This window comes from Melospiza melodia, chromosome Z (genome assembly GCF_035770615.1).
Source record: "Melospiza melodia melodia isolate bMelMel2 chromosome Z, bMelMel2.pri, whole genome shotgun sequence".
NCBI lineage: Eukaryota > Metazoa > Chordata > Aves > Passeriformes > Passerellidae > Melospiza > Melospiza melodia.
In genome coordinates this window covers 50,063,239-50,082,502 of record NC_086226.1, presented here as the reverse complement: position 1 = coordinate 50,082,502, position 19,264 = coordinate 50,063,239, and the positions used below count along the sequence as shown (strand labels likewise).

At 35.1% G+C, this 19,264-nt stretch overlaps 1 protein-coding gene across 3 annotated transcripts in view; it reads left to right on the top strand.

Moving 5' to 3' along the window:
• BNC2 (basonuclin zinc finger protein 2) overlaps window positions 1-19,264 on the top strand; it is a 322,321-nt gene that overhangs the window by 93,102 nt on the left and 209,955 nt on the right. For all 3 annotated transcript variants that reach the window (XM_063180396.1, XM_063180397.1, XM_063180398.1), the window contains exon 2: window positions 1,604-1,804. In XM_063180396.1, coding sequence (XP_063036466.1) covers window positions 1,604-1,804 — 201 coding nt within the window. The remainder of the gene's footprint in view (window positions 1-1,603; window positions 1,805-19,264) is intronic.

The following is a 19,264-nucleotide window of genomic DNA, read 5'->3' as shown; positions in this document are numbered from 1 at the left end:
CTGAGACTTCTTTTTTTTTGTACTTAATGGTGCTGAACTGAAGGAAAGTTTAACAGAAAAGCTTTCAAGAGATGTAGGGTCTAGAGGGGAAGGCACATTTGTGTCAACATAGTGTACATCTTCTCATCTTTTCTCATTGCACACTAATGACACAGAGCTGCCACTGAAGCTCTCTTCTGTTTCTTTTGTTGTTTCAGAGAGTGAGGTTTATTGTTATTCCTGAGTTAAGAAAAAAGCAGTGAGTGGTACATTTGTCCTCCTAAATTTGTAGATTTTATTAGAAGATGAATGTTCCTTATGTTGGAAAGGATACCTTTTTTTTTTTTTTTTTAAACTCTGGCCATTTTTTATGAGGTTGCATGAATTTTGTTTTATTTATGAAGTTTTTGCAGAGTTATGATTTCTTTTCTGTATATACAGGATGAAATGGGTAAGAGAATTTTTCAAATAAGATTAATTTTAGAAAGCCTTTGTAATTAAGAGCAGTATTGCAATAGTATTATTTAACTTGATGTATAGTACTGTACCTTAAGTACAGGAGATCTTAAAGGGAAAACATTGGGTTTTTTGCATTAATTTTTAGCTGTGTGGGACCAGATCTGCTGTGGTTAATTTCTTTGTTCTTTACTATTTGAAAGGTGTATTGTATCTGCTTCAACCAGCTTCTTAAAAAAAAATAAAAAAAAACCACCAAAAAACTACTTTTGATCTTTTGGGGGAGGGAAAGGAAAGGAAAGGCTAGCTTTGTCATTTTTTCCACCCTTTCTTGCTCTCGATCCTGCTTAAGACTCTTAGCAGTGGGCAACAAGAGAGAGGGGTGTAAGAGATGAAATGAGTGTGTGACTTTCTAGTTTTATTTCAAAAGAAGTTGGATCATGTCTTTTTTCCCCTCTTGGGTAAGAGTTTCTTTTGGGATAGAAGCTAACTTCTGCAGTTCTTTTCTGACTAGTATTTAGAAAATAATCAGGCCAACTTTTATGTTTTATTTGTAAGTTAATATTGAATGCATTTAATTGCTTGCTTTCTTGCTTTTTCTTTTTTTTTTTTTTTTACTTTTCTTTGGATTTGCTAATCCTGTGTGGTAGGCAAGTGTCAGATATAACATGCTGTACATGACAGCATTGTTGAGAAAAAACAGAGAAAGACAGGGAAAGGGCCACAGCCTTTTTTTTCCTCCCAATTCACTCTAATCATTGTGCTACTTAGAGAGAATGTGCGTGTGTGTGTATCTGTGTATCTGTAGACTGAAGGGTTAGTGCAGGATGTCATTTGGTGCCTGACAGAGGAGCAGTGCAGTTGACTCTTTGCTCTGCTATCCAATGACATCCAGTGGCTGAGAGTTTGAAGCTGATGGTTGGGTCTCCTTAGTGCTGCATGCACACCTGACAGGCAGCTGTTAAACTGAGCAAAGGCGAGCTTGGGGAGTCACAATCTATGCATAAATGATAGGGGTCTCTCTGCTGAAGGTGCGAAAGAAGCTCTGACCCTCTCCCCTGAATCCCCCCTTCCCAAATGAAATGCACAGTGCAGCTAGCTTCTTAACTACACTACACTCCTGCTACTCGCTGCCAAGAGGCTCAAAAAATCCACCTTCACTTTTCAGTCAGAAGAGGCAGAAGTGGATGTGAGAGACAGACACACACAGAGACACAGAGAGCGAAAGAGGGCAAGAGACTTGACTTTAAGAGACTCCTGCACTGACAACTCCATGCAGTTCGGAACAAGAACGGCAGCGACCGACTCTGGTTTCATGGGGACATGGCAGAACACTGACACTAACCTCTTATTCAGAATGTCCCAACAGGTACGTTACTTTCGTTTATTTTAAAACATGGAATTTTTGTGCTTTTTTCCTCCCTCCTTTTTCTCTTTCTTTCCACGTTTCATTTTTGTTTCATTCATCACTACATAGTTAGCCTCTGAACTGTCATAACTATGTCATTGGAATGTGCATGGTTACTTCATTTCTTCCCTAAGGGCTCCTTTTTAAAAGAAGAAAAAAATATTAAAGCCTTAAGTAAAAGCAGAGCATTTGTTTTAAAGTTTCCAAATGGAGCTTTGCTCTGAGTAAGATTGTTTTTCTTTCTTTCTTTGCTTTTGTTTTGTTCCAGCATTTTCCCCTTTGCTATCCCCCCGTCCCATAAATAAAAGTATCTGCTATCCCAGGAAAACTCCTTTTTCTTCCTGAGTGCATAAGCCCCCAAAATCAAACTGATACTAAATTCAGGGGGCCCCTCAGAACGGCATAATTGACTTCATGTGGCAGAACACAGTTTTATTCGGGGGGAAGGAGCGACGAGCTGTCCTGCTGGAGCTGCTGCCAGCACGGAGCTGAGGGTCGTTAGAGGAGACAGTTCCAGCGCTCGGGTCTCTCCTCTCCCGCTCCCTCTCCCCGCTCGCTCCCTCTCTCGCTCCCCCTCTCTCTGCGGAGCGGAGCCTTGGCGTCCTCCCCAGAGCTGCTCCTTCACCGGGGGCCGCGTTTAAGGCAGCTTGGTATGCCGGTTCTGACGGGAAAGCGAAAATGTTACTGCAAGGCCAGTTATAACTGATAATTAATCACAGGAGCCAGTGTCTCTGTACCATGCACTTGGTGATACGCGCCTTGTGTGTTACAGTAAATTTTGCACAATTGCTTGGCTCTTCTGGGTGAAGGGGAAGGGAAAAGGGATTAAAAAAAAAGGGGGGGGGGAAGGAGAGGAAAAAAAAAAAAAAAGAAAAAAGAGAGGGACAAACTTTCAGCTTGGATGGGGCTCAAGCAGGGGAGGGAAGTTCAACCTGGAGGTTTTTAACAGAGTGACTCCCTACCAGGAGATGTTTTGCCCTTCTGAAAACTAGTTTCCAATTATGGTCTGACGCTGATGGATAATAATTGAAATATTGTGTTAGCCGGAAGAGGAGTTAATACATTTTTGTAGTAATATTTGACTTTCTTTTAAAGCTGGATACAAAATTGAATTAATTAATTTACCTGAGAGGCGTTGTACAGTAAGAAAAGAGAGAGAAAGTAAATAGGTTTTTCTAGTTTAAAGGAACAAAGCATGCCTGAATACTGACCATAAAACAATATTTTAATATTAAAAAAAAAAAAAAAACAAAACAACTTTAAATCCAAGAAAAACTCCAAAGCAGTTAGTTTTTAACCAATAGCGGTTGTCTATGGGTGACCATTTAAGCAGTATAGCTCAGGACAGGATGAAGGCATTTGAATAAGGAATATTTGGATATATCCTGTAGAGGGACCCTGATTACTGCTGATACAGTATGCTGGTATAGAATGTAATCAACGTAAGGCAAATAAGCAACTCTGTTCAATTTCCCATTCTTGAAAGCAAGAAAGTTCATTTCCTGGTAGAGATGCACATTTCAAAAACACTGCTTGGCACTAGAAGTGTGAATTGCTGCAAACACTGCTTACAAACATTATCAGCTCTATGCCTGTCTGTGATACATAACATGTTTGGTTTCACTGATATTAGGCAATGGCATGGAAAGCAGTTATCCTAATTACCTGCTGTATTCTTTTAGCAAGAAGTCGGATTAAATTTTAGGGGTGGAGGATAGGTTCTTTACATTTCAGCCACAAAAGAGTTAACATAACTAGATCCAGATAACAATCAATTGATAAATGATGATTGAACCACATAGATAGCACTAGATTGCCTGTTTAGTATTAGATCTTTTTCAACAGATTTAGACTGTGTGGTCTTTTAAATACCAGAAAATGTTCAACACTGACAAAGAAAGGAAACAAAACTAAATAGAAGAGCATCACAATGTGTAAGAGGGTAAAATAATTTGAGTCAACTAGCTTATTAAACCAGACCAAACATGTATGCACTCAAGCTAGGCTATTTATGGTTGCCATTTTTCTTTTTAAGTAATATTTTTATGTACTAATTCTTGAATATTAACTGGATTTTGTACATTATTGAACATGAATGCTCATATATTCTGTATAGAAAGTGAGAAGTAATGTACTAAGTGACTAAATGTGTGGTGGATGCTGCATCAGTGTGAATTGGCATACATACACAGTAGCACTGAAAAGGTGGTAACATCGAACAGATTTATTTCCTAAAAGTCTGCTCGTGACACGTTTGTATACTTGTTAATCTCCTGTCATATTTTGTTTGTTTGTTTATCATGTGCTAAACAGATCCAGTGCAAACATGCTTTCATCGTGCTTTAAAAAGGAGGGTAAATTATTTTGCTGAATGCATTTCTCCCCTCTTTAATGATAGCATTTTTGCCTTAAATTTCTGATTTGTTGGGACTGTTGTAACTTGCTGTCTTGCACATACAGTGTGCAAGTGCAGTTGCAAATTTGTGTCTAACTGCCAGTGTTTCTTTGTAAATCACTAAAATTTTGAATATTGTTTTCTATTATCTATTTTCATTCATTTGCTAGTCAATTATTTTCAGTCCATCTTCTGGAAATGTAAGTATTTTTTCAACTTTTCCTATGCTTTGACAAAAATTGTTTTCACAAGTACAAATAACATGAAGTTATGAAATGTGTATAAGGTGCAAGCAAAGTTTGGCATGGTTTGAAAGAACTGTTTAGTGAAACTTTTCCAGCTATACACAGTAATGCTAGGGACATTTGTCTTTAAAATTTCTAAGTGTAATGCTGCTTTTCCACATATTTTTAGAAGCAAACAAACTCTGAGCACCATTACTTTTCCTTGGAACTGTAACTTAATCTCAAGCAGGTTTTTAGTGGAAAAATTGAAGCATAGCAAGAAGATTTATTTAGAATAAAACAAAATCTTTCAATCCCTCCCTCCTCTTACCTCTCAACTCACACTGCATTGCTATTTGCATAATATAGGAGTGAATAACTTTCTTCAGAATAAAATCAACTTCATTGTGATATGTGTCTTAGAAAAATTAGGATGGCTTGTACAAGTTTGGGCTATTAAAAACAAGTGTGATGGTACTTACTTTTGGACTATTTTCGTTCGCAAATGAAAGCATAAAAAATGGTATGTCCACATTCCAGAGCAAATTTAGATTTTGGTGGGGTGAGAGGGGAAAAGGAATACTATCCTAAATTACCTGTGAGAAGTTTATGACATGGCCACTTGACTGCATTGTTTTGCCTATGTACCTTTTGTCAATGTAAAAGTCTGTGATTTGCTTGAAAGGGGTCATCCCTTCTGTATACAGAAGAATGTCTGATAACCTCAAAGGGCGTAAATCTTAACTTTTAAAAAGGAGTGCTTCTTTGGGTCACTTTGATCAGTGACAGGTCGAGAATGAGCAGAAACCCTTGGCTCCTTTTCCATGCTCGTCTGGTTAGGTCCAGGGCACGCACTGCCCATTCTAGTTCTGGCAAGGAGTTGTTAACAACAGAAAAGAAGGTCTGGGCTTGATTGATTAAAAAAAGAAAAAACAGGCTTTTGTGATTGTCTGCTTTCATAAATGTTTTGTGCATTGGTCAGAATAAGAAATGCCATTTTTCTTCATCCACTTACCTTAAGGGCTGTAATGTTCTAAAATACTTAAAAGTCATTTCAGAAATGACACTGTAAGAGAAATGGCTGTAACCCACAGTGACACAAAATGCCAGAACCATCCACCTTTTTGTTGAGAAAAAAGTATGCTTAATCCATTTCAGATAAAAAGGTAATAGCCTTTCCAGAAGCTATTTTCAACATGAGAGTGAAAAAGCAGTATACAGAATTATAAATGGATCTGTGCATCATTATATTGTAATTTAGGATTCACTCAATGATGTAACAAAATTAACAACATAATTTCATTGTGTAACTGTATCTTATTAAAGAACAACTGTCTGACATTCTCTTACAGTTGCTTTATTTAACTTCATGCAAATATTATTAGTAGTGACATTTCTCTATTGTACATTAGATTCTCTCATTAGCATGATGTGTTAGTTATCACCAGAGAAATCACTTCTAGATAGGTGAGCGAGAAGCCAAGAAAACGAAAAATTAAATCAATGATGTATATTAATATAGACGCATCTGTTCACAAGAGATATGGTACAGTAAATTCAGCTTTTTTTCCTTGCATAAATGCATGCTTATTCCAAGGAAAACTAAATAATACTTATAATATTTGGCGTATGCGCTTATATTACTAGAAGTATTAAATTGCAGACAACGTGCACTGCCTGTTTTGAGCTGTGCTGTATTTTTGCATCTGATAGTTCCTAGCATTGATGTAGGCATAGGCACATAAACTGTTTATTGAACCTGTATTTAAAAATAGGAGAGTAGTGTAATGTCTAATGAATTGAAGGTGAAAGCTTTTTAAATGTTTCTGGGTTGCTGGTCATAGAGGTTGTATGCAATTTTAACATTTATTAAGTAATTAACTGTTTTACTGTAGCATATAACTACGTACATGTGAAAAGAGTTCAAACTTAATTTGACAACAGGCTGTAATACCATACATTGATTTACTATGAACATTTTGAGAGGAAGATTGGCTTTGGTAAAACGCATTTCATAGCTTGAAGTAGCTAACAATCACCTTTGTAAATAAGAATCAGCAAATATAATAATCTTATAATTTTATATATATATCTCACACCTAAAGAATCTCAAATTCTAAAGATTAGCTGAGCCCTGGTGGGGTTTTCTCCTTTTTTATGCTGTTTGTGATTAAGTTCATGTGCTAATATGAATTTAGAAGATTTATCAGTTACATTGTCTTATTTCAGACACTTGCTTTTAATTTCTTTGGGTATTTTGGTAAAGTGTGGTTTAAACATGTACTTGTCCTTTTATCAAATAAAAAATATTTGCCTCAAGAATTTCTTGCTGTTTCCAATGTACCTCAGAATAGAAACATTGGGAGATATTGTACCTGACAAAAATGCAGGATGTTTTGTGTAGCATAGACAACTAGACATACAAGTACATGCAATGATAGATACATAGCTATGTGCATGATACATGATCAAAAGTAAAAATCCATTTCAACAGCTTCTCTCACTGTGTTCAGTATTTAAAGGAGAACTAAAATACAGCACATTGTTTCCTATTCTTTTCTGTACATGTTAATCTTGAACATATACACATACAGTGTTTGAACATATTTGAGCCATTTTGTATCTGTTGATGTGCTAACACTGTCAGGGCTTTGAGATATGTATGCACAAAACTGTAAAATCTGCATGAATCATTGAAACATATTAAATCACATGCTTAAATATATATTGTGCAATAAGTACCAGTGTTTAACAATTTAAAATACACAATTTCATATTTTTTTATTTTCATTTTAGTAGTTATTTATTCATAGTTTTATAGGGATTTGATTAATGTAGTGACGGAACAGATTTGGTATAAAACAGCAGCAGAGTCTCCTGCTCTTGTGTCAGGGTTAAGAGCCAAGGCAAATCTTCCCTAACTAATTAGATGCTGAGTAAGGCATCTTAGTGAAGTTGGGGCAAAAGTGAATGGGTCACAGCTGAGGCAAGATTGCAAGGACTGTAGTGATAGTGAAAGCATTCGCATTTGCCAGGTCATTGTGACACTGTGCTGATTGCTAAGGAACACCCTGTTCACTGATACAGAACTGCCGTCATAAAGTAGAATCAGAAACAAAAGCTTTAAAGAGCATTTGCTTCTTACTAGAAATGCTCAAAACCTGTGCTGTGTGTAGCTTCCTTCACTCAGTTATTTTTCTTGAACAATAGTGCTTGTGCTATTGTAAAAGGATTTGCTTTGTAGACTAATGTTTCTTCACAGTTTAAAAGAATTTCCAAACTTGGGGCTCCTAGTATACCCAGGAGGTGATGAATCATGCTGGCTCAAACAGGAGAAGACTGAAACAGAGAAGAGGGAGAAAGGGAGAATTCCACTGTTACTGTCTCAATCATTTAGTTCAGAAAGAGAACCAGTAATGCAGCTTTTTGCTATGATTTAGAGAGTGTAAAGGCAAAATTTCAGCATCTAGAGAAACTCTAATGAAGGGGTTTATTTTATGCCCAGCTGACCTGTAGAAAAGAGTAAACTTAAAAAGTATTTTTATATAATGAATTTCTGTGTGTTTATGTGCAGTTTTTCAGTGAGTTAAAATGTATTCTTTAGTTTAACATCAGTCTGTGTAACAAATGTCCAAGATAAGAGACTGTACATCAGCCAATGGACAGGCATCTGTTGCTTTACTCTTCACCCCACTCATTATCGTAATGCCCTAATACCTCCTTTCCTTTATTGAAATATTTGACAACTGTTTTCTAAATTATTTTTGTTCACTGACAGAGAAAACAGTGCCACTTACATGGCTGTGTCACACAATATTTTGTCACAGAAAGGCCGTCTCTTTTGGAGGGTGGGGAAGTGAGCATCTCAGAATTGCTTTGATCAGTGTGAACTTGCCAACAGTATACCATTGATGCTATTCTGACTCTCTCGGGAAGCCACTGCATCCCCATCCTCTACTGATGATGCGTATCTGTGCACTTGTGCAAAGGAAAGGAGAGTGTCATCTGCCACTTAGAGAACATGGGAGTTTAGAAAAGAAAATGTCATGATTACGATCGTGCTGTTCCCTCCCATGCACCACACAGAACTCAGCAATCTGCTCTTACAAAGTGAATAATAAGCGGTACCTGGAGAAGTTTTATGGGAAGTGAGAAAATTGATTCTGAGCTTGTCATTGAAGTTGAAATGTTCTGTAACTGGCAGGTAAACTTACTGTACTATTTGAGGTGGTGTTTATCTGAAAATGGACCACAAAACAAATACACCAGTAGAGATTTGTGCTGCAGTCTGCCTACCTGTGGGATCTGGAATATTTCCCTTATAAAAGAATTTGAGTGACATGGTAAATGCCTGTCTATTTTTTGTGATACCTACTGCAATTAATGTTGAAAACAGTGCTTTAATTGTTCTTTTCCTCAGTAATTTTTAACAACCCAGGGAACAGCAAGACACACCTAATGAACACAAATTGTCTATTTGTGGTATTTCTTTTCAAACTTTATTTTACCAGAATTCTAGGGAAAGAGATAGATTACCTGAATCTCATCATGTGTATTTTCTCCATGCATTCTTTAATGTATTCCTTAAAGATTGGTGTCTTTAAAATGCAATCTTCTAGCTTTGAAAAGTTTAGTTCTTTTCATCTGAACAATTCAACACTTGGTGTACTAGTAAGAGGAAATCAGAATATAAAGGATCACATCCTCACTGTGACCCAAGCATGTGTTTTCCATTCATGTCATTGAAGGCTCTGTCATGCATCAAGGACAACATATAGTTTAGGTACAGAATCACAGATAGCAGTGTGCTAGCCTTCAGAGCAAGCTGTAAGTGGAGCTCAATTCTATAAACCTTCTGTACATGTGTAACTTTTATGGAGCTAAATGTGCAGGTATTTTGCAAGACAAGATTCTGTGGTGGTAGAGAAGGTTGCTCTTGTGCATTTTAATCTGTTCTATTACTTAGACACCAAGGAAAGGAACAAAATTAAAAAAAAAAAAAAAAGAGCAATTGCACTTTCTTAAGGAAATCTAAACCTGCTTTCCTGCTTTATTAAAATCCAGAAATTAAACAAGGTTCTCTGTTAAAGTTGGGTCAGGTGTGAGCTTTTAGACATTATGGGCTTCTGTATGGCTTTATGTCTCTTTTACTGAAAGCTCAGGTTTTTTGTGTGTTACCTTGGAAGCTACCAGTGCAAAATTATGGTTGCTCTCTGTTTATCTGTGAACTTTTGCATTTTTCCAACCGGAAATCACAGAATGAAATTTGGGCAGGATAATTCAACATGAAAAAAAATTGGAGAAGAAATGTTTACAGGACTCTTTGCTAACTGAAATTGCAAACTTTTCCAAAGAAAAAATAGCAACAATAAAGGGTGATTTAATCTATAAGGTAGCATTTTGACAGGAATTATTCTAGTTTACAGAAAAATTTGGCTTCCCAAAGTGTTCTTTCTTCTCTGTTTTCTCATTTGAAATATATACGTGTAAAAACAAACCAGAAGATGTTATTGTCGGATCTTTTTATGCAGATTGATTTTCTTTTAGCATATTCATTGCCCTTTGCTTGCACAGAATACAAAACCTTGTGTACTGTACTGCAGTTTTATTGCTGCTTTCAGAGGGATGTCTTGTGAGATGTTACGGCTCCTGCGGAAGTACAACGGCAAAATGTCATTTTATGATAGATCATTATTGATACCCTTTATTTATTTATGTCTTTCCTCATTTTTCTTTCCCTGCAGTTTTTCTTCCTCTGTATCTATATCTGAATATGTATTAAAAGAAGACCTCTTCTTGCTAGTAATTGAATAATTAAAGCAATCTTGATTATAAGGGTCTGTAGGAAGACATAAGGGGCAGAGAGGAGAAGCATCACTTCCAAGGATGGCTTGATGTAAATGCTGACATGGAGAGTTCAGTGTTGTTTTATTTTAGTATGTCTGTATGCAAAAAACATGGTATAAATGTGTGATGTGCTGGATTATCACATGGAAGGTGGTGAAAAGCATTTCAATTTGACCTCTACTTTGTACAATTTCTTAGCCAAGGCATTGCTAATGTTTGAAAAAAAAAACAAACCTCTTTGTATTTTTATTCTCAATATATCAAATATGTTTATTTTACAAAGAAATATCAAGAAAAATGGGAAAATTAAACTCATGCAATATTTGAATACTATTTTTTTCCACACAGACCTAGTAGACAAAAATAAATCAGAGTGGACTTCAGTGAGTTATTCAAAAGCAAATTAAGCTGTTCAAATCAAACCTACAAACCTCTATCACTGTGTTCAGACTTAGTTCTTAATTAAAAATGTGCCTTTTCTTTCTTGCAGGAATTCTCTAAAAATTTTATGGCAATCTGTAAAGTGCAATTCATAGGAAAACAGTCTCCTCGGAAGTGGTAGCAGCAGTTTTTCTGAGTAGTGGATGTGTTTTCACACTTCGTATCATAACTTTTTTTAGTAGCTGTTTGTTCCCTGAACAGTTTACTTTTTAAAATACATAAATTTGATAAGAACATCTGAGATGTCTTGGGGAGGAGGGAGGTAAAAACTAATGAAGAGTATGCAAGGAAAAAATAATTGCTTCCAGCTGGCTTTATATAATAAAACTACTATTAAAATGAGGAGCTCCATTAGCAAGGCTTTAATTATATATTTTCTTACATTTCTAAATAAACAGTATAGTCTTTAAAAAAATAACACTTAAATGAGTAAAGTGTGACAGCTCTCGCAGTAGCCAGGGAAAAATATTAAGAAGTACCAACTCATGTACCCTGCCTTAATGCCCCACAGCAGTTGACATTGCTGGAATGCCTCCTGCAGCTGGTGGCATATGACTGTCATTTGCAGGCAGGATATACGGAGAGTTTACACAATGGAGGCATTCATGAAAGTGTTCCTCATCTGGGACTCCTGCAAGCTCTCATTTTATTGACCCTGTCAGAATTTAACTGGTAGGCTGTCAAATTATGTGTTGCTTTATCTAATATTAGTTTTTCTTTTAAATTAGAATGTGCAGAAGAAAGGACTGTGGAAAACAGGTATGAAAAGCAAAACCAGCTTCTGGGTTACTGTGACTAAAACAGGAAAAACATAACTGTGTAAAAACTCTATCATTTGTTCTGAAAATTGTAGGAATTCTGTATCTTGCTCATGATTAAATAATGTTGCTTATTTATAGATTTTTTTTTCAGGATTTGGAGTCGAGTGGGGGTCTTTTACCTTTCAAAGCCTTGAACAGAAATCTGTTTTCTGAATTACTGTTCCTCAAGTGTAACTCAAACATTGGTGTACAAACAGTTTTATGAAACAGCTCATTTTAATTGCTCATGTTCTTAAAGATGGCAGGAAAAGTGCTCTTTCTACAAACTTCTCCAGAAAGAGATTTATTCATATGCTTTTCTGTATCTTCATGCAGAATGGCATAAAGAAATGCCCAGCGAGAGCTACCCATTAGCAGTTTTGATTACGTTCTGTAAACAATGTAATAATCTGAAAGTTGATGGATGATTTTAAATATGTTATTTATATCACAGATTGGCTGCTTATTAATTCAGTGGTGTTGAGACATGACCTCTCCAAAGCCATAATTTGCATAAAAAAAATAGAATGTATGCATAGCTTCATTGATATCTGGGAGAGAACTAGTTACAGCAGCAGACAGCACACCAAAACATTGGCTTCATGCAGATGGAGCATACTGCAAAGGAAGTACCTTACACAGTGAGTTACTCATTTTAATAGAGCCTCCTATCCGCTAGTCCATTGTTAATGCAATGTTGAAGTTCAGTTTAGGGCGGGGAGGGGAAGAGAGAGAAAGGGAATGGGAATGAGTGTATGGTCAGATCAGAAGAAAATATATTTTAACCTGGAGTCTCTCAATGACTTGCTTTCTGCTAGGAAAAAAGCCCTCAACTCACCCTATATATATATATTTTTTTTCACGTATAGAAATAAGGAGCATCTGTCTGTCTGACATGGGATCTCATTATCATACATTTTACTTACACCATTTTTTTTATAATTGTACTATTTTTTAAAAAAAGTTGGATTTTTACTGTAATAGTGAACAACTGAATAGTAAACACTGTTTTAAATTTGTAAAATGTGTATGACTGGCTGTATTTGTTTCTAGTGTATAATATCCACTGTATTCGTGCTTTGATTTCCTCCTCCTATAAAACAAAATAATTTTGTCACAAAAGACAAAAATCATCTAAATAGAATGTTATTATACTATTTCAAAAGACCTCTTAAAATATTGCTTGGGAATCTACTGAGATTTTGATTTTTCTCTGCAGGGATAAATAAGAAATACAACTGAAACATTTCTATTTAGTTGAAAATGTGGGGGGTTTTAACCTTTAGATACAGCATTCTGAAGACATTGTTTCCCCTAAATATTACAAAAAATTGTTTGTATAAGCTGCAATATTAAATTAGTGCTTAGATAATTTATTTACAAGACAATTTATTTACAAGAACTTGAAAAATGTATAGTGTCTCTCATGAGTGAATTTTCATTCAAAGGAAAATGGTACTTCTCCAGTTTTGGCATTGTAATTATTGTAAAGTGGCATTTTTTTGTTTTCTTTTTGTTAAAAATTGAGAAAAAATAAACCTGGTACACATGCTAATGTATTTTTTTTAATGAGGGTAGTTTCATTAGTGGCTTTCCAGTCTGATTGTCTAAGAAGTGATGCAAAAGCTGGGGTTTAGAACATGGTTGAGAAGATGGAAAATATTAGACAATAATAAACATGGCTAGTATTTTTTCAACATTGTCAGACCCATCTGAAAATTTATTTAAAATAATTTCTATCTATTATCTTGTGGTGAAAGCTTCATTGAGTTAGTCACCCTGTCAGTAAACAATTATAGGTGAAACCCCAGGTATCTCAAAATTTTCTGCTTATGCAAAGGTTTTCTGTGGAAAACCAATTCTTGACAACACTGGAAGATTGTAATTTTAAGTGCCTAGTTATTTTCTTGTTAAAATCAATTCAAGTATACTTCTATAATCACAGAATTGTTGTGAGGGTTTTGCCCACTGTCTTTCCTCAAGAAAAACATAATTCAGGTTATGCTTCTTCTGTGATGGAGCATGTTAAATATTTAATGAAGAAATAATTGTAGAAGTAAAATTTGGGGAACAAATTAGAGCATTGTACTCTAGTTTCAGATAATGTGTTATTTGTAAAAGCATGACCTTTAAAGTCTAGATTCTTCAAATTTTTAATTATACACTTACAAGAGACTGTGTGGTATATCTAGTTTAAAAAAACAGTCCTCTGATAACTCAGTGCTCAATAGCTCTGATAGTTAATACATTTTAAAAATTTAAAGTGCCATTTTAATCTTGCATAAAAATGTATGGTTTCTTAATCTATTTCTTAATTTATGAAATCTTTCAGAAGGCAGTGGAAGAAAATTATTTAACTCATAGCATAGACAGCAATGATGTTAAAAAGGAAAACATCACAAACCCCCGAAACAAAACTCACCCAAATTTAAATATCTTTAGTTGATATTTATGTAACTGTTGCATGAAAGGACTTAGACATAAAATTATGTCTTTCTCCACATGCTTATTTTATTTTACTGATTTTATTGCTTTGGTTTAATGCTGAGGATAAAAAAAATCAGGTGTGAAAATGTAAAAGCAATTCCATCCATAAGCAGTTTTATAAAGAGGAAGTTGAAATTTGGTTTTCTACAAACAAACCCAAATAAATCATGATTCCTATGATTTTTAAATTTATGTTTTTAATGGCTTTTGTAATGATACCAAACTTAAATAAAACTTTTCTAACATGTAAAGTTAATGAAATACCTAAATTTGTAAATGCATAAGTAACACTTTAAAAAGGGGACAGATTTTAAATGATTGTGTGTTTTGTTTTTTTTTCCCGAGCCTGTCCTTTTTATACCACATCCCTATCCCTTCCAAAATTCAGCAGTGGTCAGGTGTGGCATTTTTTTTTTTTACTGACTTACATATGCATGTTTATACACCTACAAACTGTAAAAAGAAAACTGACTAAATGTGGCTTCAGGGAAAAGAAAGGAGTGGTGGGCGCAGATACCAGCTGGAGCTTGATGCATGTGTTCTCTTCTGTGGCACTGTTTTGTTGTTGATGTGGGAATGTAGCTAAACAGTGGCTACAGATGCTCCACTAAATAAGGATCCACATAAATTCCAGCTGTGAACTCGTGATTCATCCTTCCCTGCACAAAAGATATGTTTCCATATGTCCCATTATGTTCCATATTTGATTTTTATCACACACTGTGTGCCAGTCTGAATCTCGACTGCATGCTTTTTGTGAATTCTGTAACCCTTTCTTTCTTTCTTTCTTTCTTCTTTGAATTAATTATAACACACTCTAGTCTCCATGCAAAAATCCACATTGCAATCATACAGTATCGTTGTAAATATTTTTTTAACTAATAAAGTATGTAAATAATGTATTCATATAACCACTGTAGCACTGAGACTGGACATATCTAAAAACATTATACTTTCCGCTTGGAAATTTCTCCAGAAGCTAACTCTGCGATGCTTACAACAATTAGAGTTCTAAATAACTAAATCTTAAAAATTGTTTGTATCTTGCTTTACCTACTATAAATGCATTTTTCTTATATTATCCTTAATAATTTCAGGTAGCTAACATACATAGCCTCTTTATGTTTTTAAGTATGTAATTGATTCATAAGGAATTTCATGCTCTTTGAGACTCACTGAAAAGAATGGCAAAACCATCAGTGGTGCCACAGAACCAAATAAAATATGTAAATAAATAATATTTTTAAAATATTGTTCTTATTCATGATGTTCTTCAGATTAGAATTCAGGGTATTTTTTCTTCTGCTACCATATTGTAGATATTGAAATTAGGTATCCAGGCCCCAAGAGTATAGAAATTCCTGTAGTTTAAAATACTGAAAAACAAAGTGAGGGTTTGAAAATGCTAGCTGAATTTCAGTTTAGGCTTTTGGGTCAACTTACTATAACTATATAGTTATGGGAAACATGTTCCCAGAATTCTGCTTGGACTGAAATATCTTTGCTGGTCACTTCTATAAGGAACAGTACTGCAAGAGCTTTGCACTAAGTTTTATTTGTGGTAGTCATTGACTACCATGAAACCACTCAAAATGTGAGGCAGAAGTCAGCAATATTTGCTAGATAGATGTGGTCTAGAAAGTCACTATCTTTGTAAGATAAAACCTTGCTGTAATTATTAAAGTCATTATTAAAGCACTAAATTTGATCATTGGTTTTTGCAAGTTGTCGCAGCCAATGCTTTTAGCTCCAGAAAAATTTTAAAATTACATATCTGGAACTGGATGAAATGATCTCCATCTTCTGAAGTGAAGTTACTGTGCAGATGCTACAGCAGTGCTGTAATTTCCATACAATCAATTACAGCACACTTGCTCATACAGATAGCTGATATTCTGTTGACTGAAGAAAAGTGTTATGAAAGTACAGTTTTCTGAAACAAGGTGTATCAAAGCAAATACTGATATATGCTGTGAGCAAGCACCATTTAATGGTGGGCAGACTTTGATGTCCAATGCCTTTTTGTTTATTGTGTTCAGGGAAAGATAAGTTCTGTTCATAATTGAAAATCTTGAGGCAAGCCAGGTATCAGCATTATACCAACTCTTTTAAAAGGAATGGATAGTTAATTAGTTTTGTATTTTAAACTGAATTTGTTTGTGTTAGAGATTTCAATAGGAATGAAAGGGAGAATATCTAAACAAAATGATGAATAAGTGGGGTCTGTTCTCAACCTCACTACCTCTGTCTGAGGTACCACTGAGTTGAACCACTGGTCATTGTGAAATTCCAATCAAAATGCAGGTAAGTTTAAACATAATAAAGTTTTGCTGTGTTTCCAGAACTGTAAAGAAGACTTTAACTGACAAAGAAGCTGGAGACTATCAGTTTATTTTACAGCTAGTTTAGGAATTTCAAATCAAGTGAGTGGTGCTGCTTGTAACAAAGCATCTGCAAAGTGTGTTGTGTGGCGTTGATATTCTGTGTTCAAGAAGTTTGCTGTCAACACAGCTGTGACTTACCACTTTTAGCAATTTTCTCAACTGGGAATTAGATAAAATACTTTTAATTTGGGCATGAGGTTGGGTGAGAGTACTGGGACAGGAGTATAATTTCAGATGCTATTAATTTTCATAAAATAACATTTGTGTGCGTTGTCTTGCCAGATACTCTACAATGCTTTTCCTCATTTCACGTGCCAGGCTGTTTTTATATTATCATTTCCTTCTCTGCTGTGTTTATCTTTTCTGAAAATGGTGAATGTAAGCTATTACTGACTGGGTGGGTGGCACACATTTTCACAGTAACTTTTAAAACACAGAGCAAGCATTTTATTTGGGTTTTAAAAACCACTGACAGAACTTAATGCAGCTGCTTTCATGGCATCAAAGTGAAACATGTAAAAATCTCACTTTCTATTCTAAATAACCTTAGGGCTGTTGAGTCAGATATTTCTGGGTTGACATGTTTTGCACAGAAGTGACAGTGGCATTGAGTATATATAGTAAATCCTAGTGTTCCACTGAATCTCTTCACTCTTTCATGAGCTTCACAGGGTACTCATCCTTAACAAAATGTCAAGTTAAAACATGTCACTTTGCCATAGTTGAAATTACTTACTTGTTTTTAATCAAAAAACAACTCTTAATGGGCTGTTTTACTGTAGGCAGTAAGGAAAGGAGCTCTTCAGTTTAGCAGCAAGTAGTTCCTCTGACCCATTATTTGCTGTCATTTCTACTTCTCGTCCAGCAATGTGAAGGAGGTTACATGATTAAAATCTGAGCATGCTGAATCAAGATGCTGGTGCTGCATATCCTACACCAGATAGGATTAATGTTTTTAGGGAATGCTAAGGCTTTTTTAATGCATGTCTTTCTGTGCTATTTAGGAGTAGTCCTGAGTTTCCTAGGAACTTTACTGTATCTGTGATATCTGTTGACAGAAGATACTGCTGATAGTAAAGGTGATTTGTGGTATAGTGCCTCTTTGATTTTAGTTTTCCCAATCTCAGGATGAATTTAAGATGAGAGGTGCCATGTATTCAACATAATCCTTGGATCATATCCTGTGAAGTGGAAGGCTTTCTTAACCTGTGTTAGTCACATGCTCAGGCTGCACAGGTTCAATGAATTTAGTTCATATTCTTTTTAAGACTGAAATGGCTCTTCAATTTCTAGGCTAGCTAATAATCCTCCTCTTAACTATGCTGTACATATCACAGATGGTGCTTGACAGACTAGTCAGTGTCTCAAAGGTCACCACAACACTATTAGCTAGATCACTATGCCCTTTGTTTCTTGAGGATGCTTCTGCTACAGTATTTGTTTCTTGAAAAAATTATAGGAGTAAACTTTGGGGTTTGTTCTAAAGGGAAACCTTAACCACTTCTCTCCTCACCAAGTGCTTCAAATGTGGAATTGTTTGTTGTCAGTGAGGTGCTCTGAAGTTTAGCATTCTGCTAATCCAGGTATGGTTGGTGGTCTAGTCCTGTTCTTTGCTGTTCTTTTGTGGGAAGATGTAACACTGAGAATGACTGATATTTTATTTTTTTATCATAGTTGCCTTTTAGAGCTTTCATTGTGTTTCGAGGGCTTATTACAGCAGCTGACAAAGAGGAACATTTAAAGCTTTCTAGAAATTTTGGTGTCCAAAGCTGTTTGTGTTCATTCAGTGTAGTTTGAAAACACTGAAATGTTTAAAGGGTGTTTTCAAAGCAAATAGGAAAAAGTGAGGCTTAAGCACCATTGTTGTTGCTTTATTGAAATATTTACAACCATAGTCATAAAAATCAGCACACCTTTGTCATAGGTGCAGAAACACACAGTGAAAAATCTCATTTCTGTTTTGGATAATGCATGTTTATGAATGTATTTTACAGCAAAAAAATATATTTCTTCTACTTTGTAACTAAAAGTTTGCACTTGTGTGTTATATTATTGAGGTAATATGACTTTTCAAGACCAGGCTCAGATTCGGAGAGATAACTTGCAAATTCCAAAGCTACGTTTTTTTGATCTGAGATAAAGGCACTTCCTGAGGCAAGTTCATCTATACTGTTAATATAACTCTTACAATTTTTTTGCTTAAACTGATTGTGCAATGTGAGGTTTAATTTTAAAGTTTTCATAGTATATGAGTCACATGTTGCTGTTTCTGTTGCATTTAAGAAGTCAAGTGAAAGTATGGTCTCACAGAATTGTCTCCTTGAAATATTTTGTAATCATTTGTGCATTTTCAGTAATACATGTTCAAGTATTTATATGCTTTGGTTTTTTTGGTGGGCACGTTAATTTATTTTGAATGTCTTGTTTCTGTAGTCTCCTTTTTTCCTAGTTTATTACCTTTGATACCAGCTGAAACTCCATTTTTTATACATTGTTTTAATTTGTTTTGTTTTTATGTTAGCATTATGCAGTATGCATTTGTCTGTCAGTCAACAAATACTCAGGAAGGACTTGAGCTCTTTATGGGATTTCCATTGGTTTCCAGATAGTTAAACTATTATTAGAATTTAAAATTATTTTGCGAAGTGAGGAGTACCATCCTGGATGAAAGAAATTTCCCATATACTAAAAATGAATTGAGTACAATGGATGTAATTTCCAAACAGAAGCACAAATGTTCTTTTGTAGTACATGATCTTTGTCATACAGGGAAGCATGCTGTAGAAATGATTTTTTTATTTACATGAAATATACATTAAAAAATGCAAATTCACTTAGCAAGC